The sequence below is a fragment of the Rhinoderma darwinii genome, chromosome 6, assembly GCF_050947455.1.
Source record: "Rhinoderma darwinii isolate aRhiDar2 chromosome 6, aRhiDar2.hap1, whole genome shotgun sequence".
NCBI lineage: Eukaryota > Metazoa > Chordata > Amphibia > Anura > Rhinodermatidae > Rhinoderma > Rhinoderma darwinii.
In genome coordinates, this window is record NC_134692.1 from 136,310,978 (window position 1) to 136,330,663 (window position 19,686).

Sequence of the window (19,686 nt, forward strand, 5' to 3'; positions counted from 1 at the left end):
AGGGCTGCGACGGGAAGGGGTTAAGGGTCCTCTTACACGGCCGTGTAAACGAGCGGCGATCAACGAGACAGCTTGTTTGCTCCTTTCACATCAATCTATGTATGGAGATACATTTCTATCATGTCGGCAGCATTTTTCCCGCTTTACACAGGAGATTTGCTGCCGACAACGATAATATTTTAGGCTCTGTAAACGATACAATCAGACGATGAATGAGCGCTTGCTCGTTCATCGGCCGATTGTTGCCCTGTTTACACCGAGCAATGATTGGGACCGAGCGTTCTGTGAACGCCCATTTGCCTGATAATTGGCCCGTATAAAAGAGCCTTAAGGGTAAGGCCACACGGTGTGGCCCTGACACGGTCGCAACGCGGCTAACAACCGCGCCGGCACCATGTTGCGGAACTTGAGGCCGAAAAGCCGCATTAAAACCGCAGATAAACACAGGTAATTTCGCAGGCAGAAACTGCACTTAATATTGCGTCTTTTGGAATGTTTTTTTAAAGACTTGTCAGATACAATTTTGAGACGAAAACGCAAGATAAACTGACATGCTGCAGATTTTAAGATTTACGTGCGGAAAAAATCCTCAAGTGTAGATGAGATTACTTGAAATCCCATGTACATTGCTGGTTCTGTATTACGCTGCGGATTTGCCACAGGAAAATACGCGTGACAACGCCACTGAGTGTATACGAGCACCCAAACTGGATGTGAACGTGGCCGATTATTAAAAAATAAGGTCTTCCTGTCAAGTGAAAATCCTACACGACAGATCATAATTTCGTCTGTTCATCATCGATCGTTGGCATAAAAGAATGTAACTGATAGATGAACGTTTTTTTTTATCTCGTCTACGGCCAACTTTACATTCACACGAGCAAATTGGTCGCCTTATATAGTCCTAAAGCTAGCCATACAGTACAGATTGTAGACAGTCGTTACACGAACGAGCGTGAAAGATGCGAGCGAAGGCAGATATCTTTGGAAAAGTTGATCCGCCATGTTTGATGTCGGGTAAAGTCCTTGTAGGGTCGTTCATGACAAACGACACATCTGCATCCTATCAATAGAAGCTCAGACCCGGCCACAGATCAAGGCAGAGATCGATCGGTGGTTTGCCGATTTACTTATGGCGTTGTCGTCCAAAATGTCGACCTTCACAAGTCTTTCAGAAAATGACTGTCTGAAATCCTTGGGGTTCATTCACACGAACGTGAGGGTATGTTCACACGCACTAATTACAGACGTAATTCGGGCGTTTTTGCCCCGAATTACGTCCGAAAATAGCGCCTCAATAGCGCTGACAAACATCTGCCCATTGAAAGCAATGGGCAGACGTTTGTCTGTTCACACGAGGCGTAATTTACGCGCCGCTGTCAAATGACGGCGCGTAAATAGACGCCCGCGTCAAAGAAGTGACCTGTCACTTCTTTGGCCGTAATTGGAGCCGTTATTCATTGACTCCAATGAATAGCAGCGCCAATTACGTCCGTAAAGGACGTGGCGTTCAAGCGCCTGCACATGCCGTTACGGCTGAAATTACGGTGATGTTTTCAGGCTGAAACATCCCCGTAATTTCAGCCGTTACGGACGCCCTCGTGTGAACATACCCTGAATCTCGTCCTTGTGACGGCCGTTAAAAGAACGGCCGTCACATGGACCCATGTATTTCAATGGGGCCGTTCCCACGACCGTTGTTTCAACAGAGTTTGTGAACGGTCCGTTGAAAAATAGGACATGTCCTATTTTAGTGCGTGTCACGCATCCCTCCATAGACTAGTCTGTGGGGGATCCGTGACAACGCGTCCTGCACGGGTCCACCTCAGACGTGGAAAACTGCAGTGGGCTACGTTCGTGTGAATGTAGCCTTAATGTATGGCCAGCTTGAGATCTAAAGCAGATAATCCACTTGAGAAAGGGGAAAAAGTGGAAAAACAGGAGTTTCCAAAACTGAAGTTCAAAAAATGATCAAAGGATATAGAGAAACTGTCCAAGACCTGGTAGACCACCAAGACTCTCACCTTCTGACCCTATAGGTCTCAAAAGAGGTGTAGCTATTAGTGAGAAAAAGACATAGACATATAAGAAACTAGAAACTGGACATCTGAGATGGGGAGAAAGGTTTTATGGACTGATGAGTCTTAAAGTAACAGACGTCAGTATGTACACCACCGATGTAATGGAAGACCATCCTCAACCACCAGTCACGATGGGTGGACGATCAGTGCAAGTTTGAGGATGTAGAACATCTGGAGTTGGTTTTTTGATTGAAGTCATCAAGGATGTTGATATCTATGAACACATTTGGATACACATCATGCTATACTCTTTGGAAAGTGTTTGCGGGAAAAAGATGATGACCTCAAGCAACTGTTGTGAAGATCAAAAAGAACTTCTCATTCAAAGAAGCTGCAGGTGTTCTCAGAACAATGGTCTGACTACCCAGTGTCATTGAATGTGTCTTGGATCTTGAGAAGTTAAAAATGTGACCAACTCTTAAGGTGACCATACATATTAAACGATAGCTGGCCGGACCCTCCAATTTTTGGATCTTAACGTGCCGGATCCCTTGTTCCCACTCACTCGTCGAATACATAAGGATGTCAGGAGGAATAGCTGTTGGCCAAACTAACTATTCGGCCGACAGCTATTGTCAGCGTCTGGACGGCTTAAGACTGAACTTTGGAGGAAATTTTTGGGGAAATTATTCCAGCTGTAGACGTTAACATGGTGGTATCCATGAGCTTGGAACCCACCGGTTTCTCAAAAGGCTGTGGTGCCCTGTAGCGTTTTAGAACCAATTTTGCACTGCAAAAGACTATTCTTGGACTTGTATCCCCTATTTTTGGACTTTCTAGGAAGAAACTTGGGGTCATCCCTTCACTACTGGTGCACAATGAGGACTTGCTGCCATTTTCTGCATGAAACTCCGGGTAGGCAGCTTTATCTGAAAGAGAAAATTCTCAATTTAGGATGTGTCCACATTCCAAGGTGATGGGTTGAATTCCACCTGTAGAAATGTCTAATTATTGTCTATCTCAACAGTTATCTGGGAAGACAAAAGAAGTCTTCATGGTCCATTGTTAAACAAGTTACTGTAGATACTGCAGATCAAAGTGGAGATATGGGTGTGTACAGTGGGGGGTATCCAGGTTATATAAGGAGTTACGTATGTGATAGGCCGAGACATAAGAGATTCTATGGTCCTATAGTTACTGAAGAAGTTGAGTAGACTTGCCAAGAACTTCATCATCAACACAATGAGGGGTCTACTGCTGGCTACTCTATGCTGTGCTTTTCCATCTCCGGTAAGTATTTGTGGATATTGTCTATCGCTGTTATCCATTTTTAGAAAACATGAGGAATGTGTATGAAATGTTGGGTTTGGCAGAATTACAAGGAGTAAAGGTCCTTTTACACCGGGCAATTATCGGACAAACAAGTGTTCATATGAAAGCTCGTTCCCGATCTTTGCCCAGTGTAAACGAGTTCATCGGCTGATGATATAGTTTATGCAGCATTAAATATTATAGTTGTCGGCAGCGCATCTCCCTGTGTGAACACGGCCACGATCAGTCGATGAACATCTTCTGCTTGACTGTAGTGTAGCTCTGGTGGACCCAAGATATCTCAGCCCAATGGGGCTGATCATGACCAACTCTTAATAACGGGTGTTAGATGGACTTACTGGTGCATTGTGTTTGCTCTCCTTCTAAGGCCACGTTCACACGACAGTATTTTGCCACAGTATTTGGTAACCAAAACCAGGAGTAGGTACAAAACATGGAAGACGTGCAAATCTTTCCATTATACTTCTTCTCTGTTATGTTCTTCTCCTGGTTTTGCATTACAGATACTGATCAAAAATACTAACACTGCCGTGTTAAAGGGACCTACTAAAGGCTCATTTGAGTCTTCGTGTACTATTACGTGGCCCGTCATGGGGCGTGTAAACGAGCGCCGATCACCGAGACAACTTGTTGATCGGCACTCGTTTGCTTCTTTCACACGGAGCAATAGTTGGATATGTATAGGGATGAGCGCTCGTTACTATGATTGCTCGTCCCTATACATTTTCGTGTTGGTAGGGCATCTCCCTGATTATTATGAACGAGCATTTGCACAGGCAACGATCGGGAATGGGCAGTCATATGAAAGCTTGTTTGCCCGATCATCGGCTGATCGTTGCCCTGATTACACAGGGCAACGATCGGGAACGGGCATTTATATGAAAGCTAATTTGCCCGATCATCCGCCCGTGTAATAGGGACTTTAGGCCTCATTCACATCTGTGTTGGAGGCTCCGTTAGGGGCCTCTTTTGCAGATCCGGCCGAAAATACCGGAAACAAGAACGCAACATGCAACGCTATTGTCTCCGGTAAAACCACAGACACCACGACGGAAACCGGACAGGACACATTAAAGTCAATGGGTTCAATTGGGCTCTGAGGGTGTTCGTCGTACAACGAAACCGGCGCTGCCGGTATTTTCGCTATTCTGCTCCTCTGACGGAGCAGAAGTACGAAAAGCAGAATGCAGGTGTGAACCCAACCTTAGCTAGTCATGGACATGAATCAAATTGGTTGTTTTTTGCTTGGCCGATCCTCTGTTTCTTCTGATAAGCGGCATTAGATGTGACAGGCAGCCACTTATCTCTCTCACTCCATAGTAATAACTTGCCTGCTCACAGCTATCTAATGTCTATAGGGACAGCCTGACATCTCTTATTGGGGGAAACGCAGGTTGGATAGGATTCCCCCCCACCTTTGTTTCCTCTTAAATAAGCGGCAGTTGATGTGTCCGGTAGACGCTTGTCTCCCTCCCTCTATAGAAATACCTTGTGTCTACGGCCAGCTTTACTGTCTCGGCTCTTTTTCTCTAGTTGTCTTGACTAATAAATTGTTATTTTTGTGTATTAACAGATATTGCCCCAAAGGAAGAGAAGGAACGCAGTGGATGTGCCTGGTAAGAGTGAATCAATTACAGGTTTCTTTTTAAATACATTTGCATTGTTTAATATTCAGGAGCTTTGGTTTATAATTAAATTTATTTTTACGGCTCCCGAATGTCGAATCTGCTAGATATGCAGTAAGGCCGTGTTCACACAATGTATTTCAGCGACGGAAAAAGCGCTGAAAATTCCTTACTTTTGCCTCCCATTGCTTTCAATAGAAATAAGCGCCGTAGTTCACACGACGCAGATTTTTCAGCTCGCTGTGACGAGTTCAGCGGTGCTGGAAATAAAGTAGCTCCTGCCTTATCCTGTCGTGGATTCCGCACCACAAATTCCCATTAAAACAATGGGAAGCTGAAAAAACAGCTGAATTGTTCACACGGAGTATTTTGGGGGAGGAATATCTGCCTCAAAATTCCGTTTGGAACTTTGAGGCAGATATTCCTCTCCCTGCACGCCGATTTTCGCGGCAATTATCGCGCCATTTTTCACCCGCGGCCATTGAGCGCCGCAGGCATAAAACAGCGAGAAATACGCTTTCTCCTGCCTCCCATTGAAGTCAATGGGAGGTCAGAGGCGGAAGCGCCCGAAGATAGGGCATGTCGCTTCTTTTTCCCGCGAGGCAGTTTTACTGCTCGCGGGAAAAAGACGCCGACGCCTCCCATTGAAATCAATGGGAGGCGTTCTCGGGCCGTTTCTGCCGAGTTTTGCGACGCGGTTTCCGCGTCAAAAAACTCGGCAAAATACCCCGTGTGAACATAGCCGAAAAGCGCCAAAATCAGCATTAAAAAAAAAGCTTGAATTTGAAAATCTGCCTCTAAAATCAGCCTGAAAACAGGAGGCAGAATCAGCGACTGTTTTTTTTCAGCTTCTAAAAAACTCAGTGTGAACATACCCTAATACAGCAGTAGCCTGGGCCCTCATTTACTTCAGGATATATGATACAATTAACTAATTATATACGTAGTTTATGATTATTCTATATTAAATTAGTCTTACATGGCTTCCTGTAGAGCTTGTGATGGGTTTGGGATTATACAGTGCAGTGCTGCAATGTAAAGCATGGAGGAGGGACATAACAGCAACCTGAGCCTCTTATTAAACATTTAATGTCTACAAATCTGCAGGTACTGAGCGTCCAGTACAAACAATTAATCAGAAGAATCCATCAGAAGCTTCCTAATGTAAAATAATAAACATGTGGAATATTATATATATTTTCTTAAACCTAGAGCAGCTTTCATAAGACATAAGTGTCCACCAGTGTCACATGTACTAACCCGGTCATCTGTCCAGGATTAGAATAAAAGTTCTTCTTTCTAACAGAAACAGCGCCACTCTTGTCCAGTGGCTGTGTCTTGTATTGCGGCTTAGCCCCATTCACGTGAATATCAGTATTCCCTCTTAGCTCTTCTGCAATATGCTGAGCAGGTTGAAATAGGGTTGGCATGGGCACCATGGCAAAAAATTTGGTGTGAACCCCATTCCACCTCTGGGACCTGGACCCTATCTGACCCTCAATCACAGGAACATATAGAATTGACAGCGGAGCCAGCGACCCTCTTAGAAATAAAGGGGTTGTCCAATTTTGACAATCCCTACTGGTTTAGAAGGGTCCCGTGACAATAAGCAGATCACAAAGTGTCTCCATGCTCGTACACCCAAAGATCATCTGTAACCTGGCAGAAAGTGTTTTATTTAACGCAGCACCACCACAGGAGGAATTAAGTATTGCACAATGTCCATTCATATCAATGCATTGTCTGTGTAATGCAGGACAGGACAGGTCCTCCAGAGTGGGAGACGCTCGTTGTAGCCGCAGAATTCACTGATAGGGTGTATGAAAATAGGTTTACTAAACTGGAAAACCCCTTTAAGAAGAGAGAGCCACACACATTCGTGGCCACCTCTCCTTTGCTGGATAGGATCGCCAACAGCTATCAGAGGACTACTGTTTTCCAGAATGGTGGGGTCCCAGAGCAGTGTATACTACATTTATTCAAAGGGGTTATCCGGTGACGTAAAATTGATGGCTCCTCAGAGCGGTGCGGAGCCGTGTACGAAATAAAGGAGTCAAAGCGCCGCAGCCTTCACTGGAATGTCGCAGTCCTTTCAAACAGCTGAACCGAAAGTTGGACCCCACTGATCAGATATTGATGATGGCCCATCCTAAAAATAGGCCATTAAAGTAACGTCACAGATAACCCCTTTAGGTCTTGGACATCCCCTTTAAATAGTGACTTGAAGACTTCCCCCAGCCATGACTTTACATGACATGAGTTTGCAGCACAGACATCTTTGGCATTTTGCTTCTGGGGCACATCTCCACCTTCCCTAGTAGTGTGTCATGCCATATTCATAGCGCCCCCAAAAATAGTGCTACATATTGGGCCCCCAATAACAGTGCTACATATTGTGCCCCCAATATGAGTGCTACATATTGTGCCAAAATAATAGTGCTACATATTGTGCCCCCAATAACAGTGCTACATATTGTGCCCCAATAATAGTGCTACATATTGTGCCCCCAATAACAGTGCTACATATTGTGCCCCCAATAATAGTGTTACATATTGTGCCCCCAATAATAGTGTTACATATTTTGCCCAAATAATAGTGCCAAACTTTGTTTTTGGTGGAGGCCCCAGGGCACATGCTCGTTGTGCCCTCTATAAGCCGGCCCTGATACTGAGTGTGAAGATTGAGTGGTGTCACCAGGTGGTGCATCTGCCCAGACTTCCTAATATTTTTACTAAGTTCATGATATATTCTAAAAAAATAAAAAATGTAACTATAAAATTTATTTTTGGCGTTAAATGTAAACTGAAAATTATTAATTTATTTCTCCCTTAGATGGCGCTATTGTATTTTTATTCACTTTAGGCATCTAATCTACTTTACACGTCAATGTGTTTGCTCTTTTTCCTGAGTATCATTACATGACATTGTCAGCCCCCACAGTACGAACAGCGCAGCGTCAGGAAGCATCAGGTCTATGAAAACAATAAATGTTCTCTGAATTATGTTATTTTTTGACATCTTATTGCAAATTTAGCTCATACCGAACATTCATTGATTTTATGATAATGATCTGATTATATAATATGTAAATGACACAGACATTTACATAATTACACATGATGGGATAGTAGCATAAATTACAAGTAACTTTTTTTTACCATGGTTTATAGTATGCATGACTGGATTATAGGGAGGGCAAAATGGGCAATTGCCTAGGGGCCTCCAACACCAAGGGGCCATCGACTCCAAATTCTCTACAGTACATGTTTAACAATATATTATGTGACAGAAAACGAGATTATGTAGCTTTTATATGATTATGGACGGCTCAAAGTCAAGCTCCAGTAGTATATGACACTTAATGGGTAAGGTGCCCCACCAAATATTATGCCAAGGGACCACTGAGCTGATGATATGGGACTATACTCAGCAATTAAAAATGGTAATGTACTGTATATCTAGAGGAGGGACCCTTAAAATAATTGCCTCTAGTGGGCTCTAAGTACTTGAACCCAAGACTGGTCTGGGGCAGGATAATTTACAAAAAGTTTATACCTTGTTTTCTATTTACAGATAATCAGACGAATCTCAGCTGGTTTGACAGAATTTATAACGTCAGCGGTGGTATGGGTTAGTGGTTCTCATTTTGATTTTGCTCATAGAGATATTACAGACCAATTAAAGGGGTGGTGTCATGAAGACGACCCCTGTCCCTATGCCCTGATAAGGGCGTATGGACTTCATAGAGGAAGGGACCCCTCTGTAGGAGCGGCTCCTGTTCTAGGAGACTCTAGTCGTCCATGTATTACATGGATGCCCATTCATCTAAATTTGCCATGGGGGGGCCTCCTCAGGTCAGACATTTCCATTGCTGGAACTGGACCCATGGTGGCTTCAATACGAAAGGGTTGCCTGATGAGACATTCCCTTTAAAGGGCAAAAAATTTTTTGTAGGCTTTACATTTGACAATGGTCACAAATTTGTGGCTCTCCAGCGGTTGCGAAACTACAACTCCTTGAATGCCGCGAAAGCCGAAACCATCAGGGCATACTGGGAGTTGTGGTTTTCCAACCGTTGGCAAGCCGCAAGTTTGAGATCATTGCATTACCCTATATAACGATAATAATCCATCTTCCAGTATTCCTTCACTTAACCACCACTTTGTGTTTCATTACCCAGAACCCATCGTCGCTGAAGGATTTGTAATCAAACATCTAGACATTGCTTATGGCATAAGAAGAAATGCCAGTCCATGCCAATGGAATATTTGCTTGTGGCCCAGTTCGCCAGATGGATTTGTGTACATCCCGTATTCTATATCCAGTGCTTTCGGTAAGTTAATGTGATAATGGAGGTCATGTCCATACAAACTAGATATTTGTCAGTGGGCCCCGCTGATCTAATGTGTGTGGGGACATCCTAAATTACTTGTTGGGAAAGACAAGGATGAGACAGGTGTAAGTTTACCTGTCTAATGCTAGTTTTTCACCAAGATAAGCGGTGCCAAATGTATCTGCCAGTTGCTTGCCCCCTACTGATCATAAATCCCGGCACCGGTTTCCCACAAAAAGGTCCAGAATTGGTTGCAGCAGACATGGCCCTACAGGTACAGGGCATCCAAAAACACAAAATCACCAGTTTTTGTCCTTCGTTCTAAAAATTGTAATGAGTAAATGTTTTGTTTTTTTTGACTTGTTCATGGGATTAACATGGAAATGAGGGAACGCTGCTTCGATGATTTGTGTATTGTAATTATTCTGTTTTCTTCAGGTACCTACGATTCAAACATAATTACAGCCGCCCTAAGTGACATTGAGGATGCCACCTGCATACGCTTCAAACCACGGGCGTCACAGACTAATTATATCAACTTTTTAGATACTAAAGGGTACGTAGGTCATTCAATTGATAAGATTGTGCACACAGTATATACAATCCCGAAACCCTAATATGTACATACAGTGAAGGAAATAAGTATTTGATCCCTTGCTGATTTTGTAAGTTTGCCCACTGTCAAAGTCATGAACAGTCTAGAATTTTTAGGCTAGGTTAATTTTACCAGTGAGAGATAGATTATATAAAAAAACAAACAGAAAATCACATTGTCAAAATTATATATATTTATTTGCATTGTGCACAGAGAAATAAGTATTTGATCCCTTTGGCAAACAAGACTTAATACTTGGTGGCAAAACCCTTGTTGGCAAGCACAGCAGTCAGACGTTTTTTTGTAGTTGATGATGAGGTTTGCACACATGTTAAATGGAATTTTGGCCCACTCCTCTTTGCAGATCATCTGTAAATCATTAAGATTTCGAGGCTGTCGCTTGGCAACTCGGATCTTCAGCTCCCTCCATAAGTTTTCGATGGGATTAAGGTCTGGAGACTGGCTAGGCCACTCCATGACCTTAATGTGCTTCTTTTTGAGCCACTCCTTTGTTGCCTTGGCTGTATGTTTCGGGTTATTGTCGTGCTGGAAGACCCAGCCACGAGCCATTTTTAATGTCCTGGTGGAGGGAAGGAGGTTGTCACTCAGGATTTGACGGTACATGGCTCCATCCATTCTCCCATTGATGCGGTGAAGTAGTCCTGTGCCCTTAGCAGAGAAACACCCCCAAAACACAATGTTTCCACCTCCATGCTTGACAGTGGGGACGGTGTTCTTTGGGTCATAGGCAGCATTTCTCTTCCTCCAAACACGGCGAGTTGAGTTAATGCCAAAGAGCTCAATTCTAGTCTCATCTGACCACAGCACCTGCTCCCAATCACTCTCAGAATCATCCAGATGTTCATTTGCAAACTTCAGACGGGCCTGTACATGTGCCTTCTTGAGCAGGGGGACCTTGCGGGCACTGCAGGATTTTAATCCATTACGGCGTAATGTGTTACCAATGGTTTTCTTGGTGACTGTGGTCCCAGCTGCCTTGAGATCATTAACAAGTTCCCCCCGTGTAGTTTTCGGCTGAGCTCTCACCTTCCTCAGGATCAAGGATACCCCACGAGGTGAGATTTTGCATGGAGCCCCAGATCGATGTCGATTGACAGTCATTTTGTATGTCTTCCATTTTCTTACTATTGCACCAACAGTTGTCTCCTTCTCCCCCAGCGTCTTACTTATGGTTTTGTAGGCCATTCCAGCCTTGTGCAGGTCTATGATCTTGTCCCTGACATCCTTAGAAAGCTCTTTGGTCTTGCCCATGTTGTAGAGGTTAGAGTCAGACTGATTCATTGAGTCTGTGGACAGGAGTCTTTTATACAGGTGACCATGTAAGAGCTGTCTATAATGCAGGCACCAAGTTGATTTGGAGCGTGTAACTGGTCTGGAGGAGGCTGAACTCTTAATGGTTGGTCGGGGATCAAATACTTATTTCTCTGTGCACAATGCAAATAAATAGAGATCATTTTGACAATGTGATTTTCAGGTTTTTTGTTTTAATATAATCTATCTCTCACTGGTAAAATTAACCTAGCCGAAAAATTCTAGACTGTTCATGACTTTGACAGTGGGCAAACTTACAAAATCAGCAAGGGATCAAATACTTATTTCCTTCACTGTACATATTCATTGTTTATGATGTGGTCTGCTTGGGGTCTCCTGATAATATATTTATCACAAGCTGTGACCCCTATTGAGAAGCAGTAATCTGTGGGATTACAAGCGTTCAATTTAGCTGCAGCGCCACCACAGGGGAAACAAAGCATTACGCCGTTCCCATTTAAATCAATAGGCTGTCGGTGTAATCTATGGACGTGCTGGGTCCTCCAGTATGTGACCCTCTTTGGCAGCTCATAATAGATAAGGGTCCTCAACAGGGGACTAGCCTCTATTCACTCAGAAAAAGGATAATTTTCTAAATCAGGCAACTACTTTAACCTAACATGGATATTAGAGGGTTTTCTTATGACTGTACGACGTGTGGTGGAATTGTAGTTGGGAACCACATAAAATGGGAAATATGGCGTATTATCTGGCTGGTCTATGAAGCTAACCCATTGGCTGTTGGCATGCATGGACGATATCCAGCATGCAGTCACTTTCGCATGGTTGAGGGCTAAAGGCCCTTTTACACCGGGCAAACGATCGTTCATCTGCTGATCGTATCGTTTTGAAAAAGTAAAATATTATCGTTGTCAGCTACACATTTCCCAGACGCGCTGCCGACATGATAATAACGTATGGGGGCGTAATAACGAGCGCTCGTCCCCATCCATAGCTCCTTGTGAAAGGAGCAAACGAGCGCCGATCAACGAGGACGGGCCGTGTATTAAGGCACTATATCTTTTGAGAACTTGTCACTACTCCTCTTATGCCCATCAAGTAATCTGTGCCACATTTTCTCCCACCCATGTTTCATATTCAGTACCACACGATAGTTGTCTTCTGATGTCTTGCAGGTGCTGGTCTTCTTTAGGTCGCATTGGCGGGGCACAGACTATCTCCCTGGAGAGATCTGGATGTGTCTGGTCCGAAATCGTGACACATGAAGTTTTCCATGCTTTAGGTCTTCACCATGAGCATGTGAGATATGACAGAGATGAATATGTACAAGTTCAGTGGGAAAACATCCGGACGGGTATGTTCCGTGACATATGATTTGATCCATAAGTGTAGCTATAGGGGGTGCAGACGTAGCAGTCGCATTGGGGTCCTGTTGCCAGAGTGGCCTGAAGACCCCAGTGTTATTAATGGCACATGGTAGGTAGGGGGCCCTGTTACAGATTTTGCATTGGGGCCTAGAGCACTGGGCGATTATCATATCATTATCATATAACGATCGTTGACGATAATTACCCTGTGTAATCAGGGGAACGATCAGCAGATGAACGAGCAAACGCCCAATCATCTGCTGATCGTATCGTTCTAAAAAAGTAAGATATTATTGTTATCGGCAGCAAATGTGTAAACAGGGAGACGCGCTGCCGACATGATAATATTGTATGGGGACGAGTGATGAGAGTAACGACCGCTCGTCCCCATCCATAGCTCCGTGTGACAGGAGCAAACGATCGCCGATCAACGATGTCTCGATCCTTTACCAATCGTCTATAGATCTCTACATGAACCTCACAATCTCATTACAGATGCCCAGTCCAATTTCAAAGTGGTTGACACCTATAACAAAGATCTGACGGCTTATGACTATAACTCCATCATGCACTATTCAAAGTGAGTCTATACCTTTATATCCACGGGTTTATGGTTTTCTGCCTGCGTTCAGTTCTATTCTGGAATGTAACGTTTGGTATGTAGGCAAAACCTTGCACAATATCTTCATTCTGGCCATACGTGGCTTTATTCTACGTCCCAATCTTGTGGTCATGCCAAGATTTGGAGAGGATTTTCCAAAGTTCTTATAGAAAAAGGGTAAAGTGTCCCGTCACAGCCATTTTTTGGGATTTTCGTTTTCATTTTTTCCTCCGCACCTTCCACAAGCCATAACTTTTCTATTTTTCCATCAAAGCCGTATGAGGGTTTGTTTTTTTGCGGGACGAGTTGTAGTTTTTACGGCACCATTTATTGTACCATATAATGTATTGGGAAACTGGAAAAAAATTCTTTGTGAGGTGGAATAGGAAAAAAAACTGCGATTCCGCAATCGTTTGAGGGATTTTGTTTTTACGGCTTTCACCGTACGGTAGAAACGGAATGTTAACTTTATTCTAATCGGTCAATATGATTACGGCGATACCAAATTGATATAATTTTTTACTAGTTTTTACAAGGAAGAAATCAATTGTAATAAAATGTAAATTGTGTTTTGTCGCCACATTCTGAGAGCCAGAACTTTTTTATTTTTCCGTCGATTGAGCGGTGTGAGGGCTTATTTTTTGCGGGGTGAGCAAAAAAGTTTCTATTGGTACCATTTTGGGCTACATGAGACATTTTGATCACTTTTTATTTCATTTTTTGTGGGATATGAAGTGACCAAAAAACAGCGATTCTGGTGGTTTATATTTTTTCTTTTTCCGGCGTTCATCGTGCGCGTTAAATAATGCTATATTGTAGTAGTTCGGACTTTTATGGAAGCATCGATACTAATTTTGTATATTTTTTCCATTACTTCAGAGGAAATGGAAAAAGTTTTTTTTTGTAACTTTTAATTTATTTATTTTTTTACACTACTAAACTTTTTTTTTACACATTTTATTAGTCCCTCTAGGAGACTTGAACCAGCGATCGTTAGATGGCTGGTATAATACACTGCAATACTAATGTATTGCAGTATATTGTCATTTTTATAGGCTCGTTAAGCCCTGCCAGAGACATGGCTTAACAGGAGATAAAGAAAGGCAGCCCTGGAGGCCTTCATTAGGCCCCTGGGCTGCCATGACAATTGTTGGCACCCGCCGATCGCTTTGTGGAAGCGCTGATGAGCTATCAGAGGGGGGCGCCCCATTCTTTCTAAAGCCTTAGATGCTGCGATCATGATTGATCGCAGTATCTAAGGGGTTAAACAGCGAGGAACAGCGCAATCGCTGTTCCTGCCCGTTAGTCCCGGGTGTCACACAAATTTATCACACACATCGTGATTTTGGCGCCATTTCTACCTGTCTGGTCTAGTTTTATCCTAGTTAACTTGAGGACAGTATTAACCCCTTAACGACATGTTGCGGTCAATCGTGGCATTTAAATTGTTAGAATCAGGGGGCGACTCCTCAAAAACACTATCATTCCCCCCCCAGCGACGCGATCGGCCGGTGAAAATGGTTGTCATGGCAGCCTGGAGGCCTAATGAAGGCCCCCAGGTCTGCCATCTTTGTACTCTTTGAAGGGCTTAATAATTGGTTTTGCTGCATCCGTAAAAGTCTGAACTATCACATTATAGTGTTGTTTAACCCACTTTACAGCTAGGGGGAGAAAGGGGCAGTTGCCCACGGCAACACCGTGAGCAACAAGAGAAGTGAACAAGCCGAGTTAAACCAGGAGAGTACGAGGTGCCAAACGCAGAGCAGAAGAGTAGTAAACAAGCCAAGTCAAACCAGGAGTGTACGAGGTACCAAACGCAGAGCAGGAGAGTAGTCAGCAAGCCGGGGTCAATATGAAGCAAGGACAATGGTACAAGAAGCTGCGGCAGGGCCAGGAAACCAAACGAGAAGAATCACAAGCAAAGGAGGAACAGGAAAGGCAGGTATAAATAGACAGAGGGCGGGAGCTAGCTCTGTCTGGCCAGGCTGTGATAGTTTCTCCCACTCCTAAGCCTGCCACCCTGAGTGGTGGAAGATGGAGTCAGTCTCACAGACATAGAAGCAGGTGCAGACTGATTATGTATGGGCGTTAACCCCGAAGCTGTGCCTGGCAGATCCTTTACACCAGTACTTTCTAGTAACCCATAAAACTTTCAGAAAGAGACTTCTTCCATGACCAAGAGGGCTTACATCTCGAAACGCGTGAGTCCTCTTAAAGTGGATGATAAAGTCCTGAATGATTCTTCTTCTGCAGTGTTCCAACCATTATCCTCACACCATGATGAGTTTTATTATTCTACACATGTAAAGAGACACGAGTTCCGAAGGTCCTTACTGCTCTGGGACCATTTGGGACTCAAAACAACAGGGGAATGGTCAACCGGGACAGAGAAAATCCATTGTATACCATCACGCTATGTACATCCAGATTAAAGGATGTTTGAAGTTGGTGTTTTGGTGACTTAGATCAAGTTGATCAAGATAAGTTGAATGCCAAGACCATTAAAAAAAAATCTAGACGTGAGGAATATGATTTGATTATAAAAGGCGCCACCAGCTGAACAGATCAGTATGGCGGCTCAGTAACTGGGTCTGTTGGTTTTCAATACTGGGCCCGGAGTTGGTATCGGACCTTGGGCAACATCTGCATGGAGTTTGTATGTTCTTCCTAAGCTGGTTTGGTCTTCCTCTAGGTTCTCCAATTTCCTCCCACATTCCAAAAACATAACGATGAGTTAATTGACTTCCTCTGATATTGGCTCCACTATGTGCACACCCAAAATAGGGTCATTAGATTGTGAGCCCCAGTGGGAACAAGGATAGATGTGAGATATATTTTGAGTACTGAGGGTTATGTTCATTCTCTACGTCAATATTGGTTTTCATTGGTAACTACTGACATATTCTTGTTCTCTCCCAGCACGGCCTTCTCAATTAATGGTGTTCTGCCAACATTGATCGCTATTCCCAACCATGCTACCCAGTTTGGACAACAGTTCTTCATGAGTTATATGGATATCCTAAAAATTAATCGTCTATACAAATGCAGTAAGTATTCAATCATTTTTGTGAACTTGAAGGGGTCATGATTTTCTGAGAAGGGGCTTTGTTTCTTTACATATGGGTACATGTCCATGTCACGTGTAGTCGGCACTGTTAATTCTGAATTGAGGTGGGCGCCTTTTTAAGTCCAACCTCTTGCATGAGTAAGGATGGGAGCTGCGTCATGCTCCATGAAGACTTAAAAGGGAATGTCTCCTTAAATACTTCTTGGTTCTCGAAGGAAGAGTGGTATAGCAGCAGTTTATTCCTTTCTCGCCATTGAGAACTGGGACTAAGCCTACATATATATCTGCGGATGGTAGGAACCAGCATTAAACTAATTAAAATCACCCACTCCTCCCACTCTGCCCTGGGTGATTTTAATTAGTTCAATGCTGGTTCCTACCATCCGCAGATATATGTAGGCTTAGTCCCAGTTCTGGGTGTATGTGCAGAGTAGGTCCCCACCTTACAGAGGTCGCCTTGTCGTGGCAGGTGGGCTCACACAATTTGATCAAAATGTGCACTAAGAACCTCCCTATTTTAAGTAGATTTAGCAGTAAAGCATATTTATTTATATTTAGTGGCTTAGGTGGCATTAGTGTCCGCAGTGTGCTGTCACCATTTCTTTGTCTGCAATAAGAAGCTTAAGGCATGCTTTTTTTGACAAGATTTTCGGAGTGTAAAACGCGGCAAAAAACGCATCGAATACATGCCATGTGAACAAGGGCAGCACGGCAAGTCAGTGGTTAGCACTATTGCCTTGCAGCGCTGGGGTCCTGGGTTCAAATCCAACCAAGGACAACATCTGCATGGAGTTTGTATGTTCTCCCTGTGTTTGCGTGAGTATCCTCTGGTTTCCTCCCACCCCTGAAAAAAACATACCAATAGTGAATTTAGATTGTGAGCCCCAATGGGGACAGGAAGTGTGGACCTCTGTACAGCGCTGCGGAATATGTTGGCGCTATATAAGTAACAGAAATAAATAAATAACAAGGCTTTAGACAGTAAGAAGGATTATGACCCTGGAGACCTAATCCTGGCCAACTAGGGTGATACAAGTCCTATGAAAGCACCGGAATAAAGATAATTCACCAATTGATCTTTTTTTATAGGAGGCACAACCCAAAGAACCACCACCACAAAAAGTCCTAGTACCACCACTACCACTAGAACTACAACCAGAACTACTACCACAACCACCAAGTCGAGAACAACAACAACCACCACCATCATAAAGGTGAAGCCCGCCAGAAGTATCCTTAATGGTAAGAAGACCGTTCCTTTTAGCAAGTACTGTAGATAACGTCTCCTACACGTCCAGATGAAAACATTGTTAATATTCTTACAGGCTGTGGAGGGAACTTGACCGGCTCGGAAGGAATTTTTGCATCTCCAAATTATCCCGACATTTACCCCAATAATGTATACTGTCACTGGAATATTACCGCCAATACACAGGTAATGATATGTGGCGGTTTCCTATTCACGTTAATGGAAATTAGAAATTACCCAGGTCAACCTCGAGGATGGGGACCTAGACCACCTGTTCTCGGGGTCAGTGGGGGTCCCAATGGACGTCGTTGTAGGAAATCTAATACGAATTCTTTGTTACAGTTCAGAATCACCTTCACAGATCTTGACATTGAGGGCACTAGTAACAGCTGTCAGTTCGACAAGCTGAAGATCTATAATGGAAGGGATTTGAATACCTTATATCAGCTCAGGGATATCTGCGGGCAGACTCTCCCATCACCCATCACTTCCTATGAACACACAATGCAGATTGTCTTCACCAGTGACTCAAGTATGGGACGCAAAGGATTTCGACTGGTCTACCAAGCAGGTGAGGCTCAAGGTGACCCACAAGTTGGGGGATCATTTTGCTTTGCGGAGGGGTAGGTCCACCATTACCAAGATCATGGTTCTTTAGCTTTAGGTTCTCTCGGTATTAAAGTCGGACAACCTCTTCTACTCACATTTGGAGACGTAGTGGTCCCATAGCAATATACAAAGCCAGGCCTCCATCCTGGTGCTGGTTCATTCCACCACTCTTCACCATCCTGGGACAAGAGGATCCAGAGCTTGTTTGTACCTCGACTCCTGTTCTTAGTAGCAGAGAAGGACAACGTGACACTTGGACCGTTTCCCTCCTTTATTGATAGTCCATGAGACGATGGAGTCCTCAGTAGGTTCACTCTGCCTATAGGGATGGACCAAACCAACATGGTACCAGCAGAAGCTCAAAACAGCTTCTATAGTGATCAATGGAAATAAAACAATTTCCACTCAAGATCTCTGCTTGCTGATCAGTTCTGGTAGTTCCAGCTGCAGGACCACTAGTAATCAGCTGGATGTTGGAGGAGCTGCCTCGTGGGTGGACAACCCCTTTAGGCAAATGTTATAAAATGCATTAACACCATTAACTACATGTATTTTTTTTTCTTGCAGTGTAAATCGATGGGAAGAGAAGATTCACAGAACATTTTTAAAATTCCTGCTTCACTGCGGCCCCATCACAATAAGGGTATGTTCACACGCACTGGTTTCAGACGTAATTCGGGCGTTTTACACCTCGAATTACGCCTGAAAAAACGGCTCCATTACGCCTACAAACATCTGCCCATTGCTTTCAATGGGTTTTACGATGTTCTGTTCCCACGAGGTGTGATTTTACGCGTCGCTGTCAAAAGACGGCACGTAAAAAGACGTCCGCGTCAAAGAAGTGCATGTCACTTCTTGGGACGTTTTTGGAGCCGTTTTTCATTGACTCCATCGAAAAACAGCTCCAATTACGTCCGTAATGGACGCCGAGAAAAACGGCAGTAGTTACAAAAACTTCTGAAAATCAGGAACTTTTTTCAGGCGAAAACAGCTCCGTAATTTCAGATGTATTTTGCTACTGCGTGTGAGCATACCCTAAACCAAACGTAGATCTGCTACTGATAATTTAATTCAATTTTCTTGTTTTTCATGTTCTTCTGTTTCGCTTATTGTTCATGTTAATCTCCTCCATCTCTGTATGTTATATATATATATATATCACTTGTATGGAGTTGTTACGTGTATTTATAGTACTGCTGTCACCTGGCAGAGGGGCCTATAGGTGCGACTGCAACTTCTGCACCCTTATAGCATAGCCACTGATCACTGTGCATTAGCCAGTGGCAGATCTACCATAGTGGAAGACCACACAACTACTATTCTATGGGGTCTGTGGTGCCCATCACTGAACTGCTCCCTCTGCTTACTATCCACAGTCGTAACATTTGCCTGCAGTTGCCACTAGAGGGAGCTCAACAAAAGCATCAATTAAATCTCCTGGCCCCAATGCTAAATCTATAACAGGTTCCCAAACTATCATGGATCATTTATAGTCCTGGTCTTATCATATAGGGCTAAGAATGCATACGGAATAAATCCATTATTCATGAGCTCCCCCTAGTGGTGGCCGCAGGCAAACACTATGACTGTGTG

The 19,686-nt window shown here is 43.7% G+C and overlaps 1 protein-coding gene across 1 annotated transcript; it reads left to right on the forward strand.

Annotated features, from left to right (window-relative positions):
• Positions 1-1,150: 1,150 nt before the first annotated feature.
• LOC142656661 (high choriolytic enzyme 1-like) lies at positions 1,151-19,305 on the forward strand. The gene is made up of 13 exons (XM_075831586.1): positions 1,151-1,222; positions 3,216-3,311; positions 4,927-4,969; positions 8,553-8,609; positions 9,160-9,312; positions 9,751-9,868; positions 12,376-12,554; positions 13,063-13,147; positions 16,088-16,215; positions 17,325-17,477; positions 17,561-17,670; positions 17,827-18,055; positions 18,661-19,305. Exons 1-13 carry the CDS (start codon positions 1,151-1,153, stop codon positions 18,663-18,665), a joined length of 1,428 nt encoding a protein of 475 aa, XP_075687701.1. The 3' UTR covers positions 18,666-19,305.
• Positions 19,306-19,686: the final 381 nt, after the last annotated feature.

What these genes read in the sequence shown, in the direction of transcription:
- LOC142656661 (XM_075831586.1), top strand. Translation starts at nt 1,151, where the DNA reads ATGTCGACCTTCACAAGTCTTTCAGAAAATGACTGTCTGAAATCCTTG. An exon ending in TTCTATATCCAGTGCTTTCG is followed by an intron (nt 9,313 to 9,750) that starts GTAAGTTAATGT and finishes TGTTTTCTTCAG; the next exon opens with GTACCTACGATTCAAACATA. An exon ending in TAATCGTCTATACAAATGCA is followed by an intron (nt 16,216 to 17,324) that starts GTAAGTATTCAA and finishes CTTTTTTTATAG; the next exon opens with GAGGCACAACCCAAAGAACC.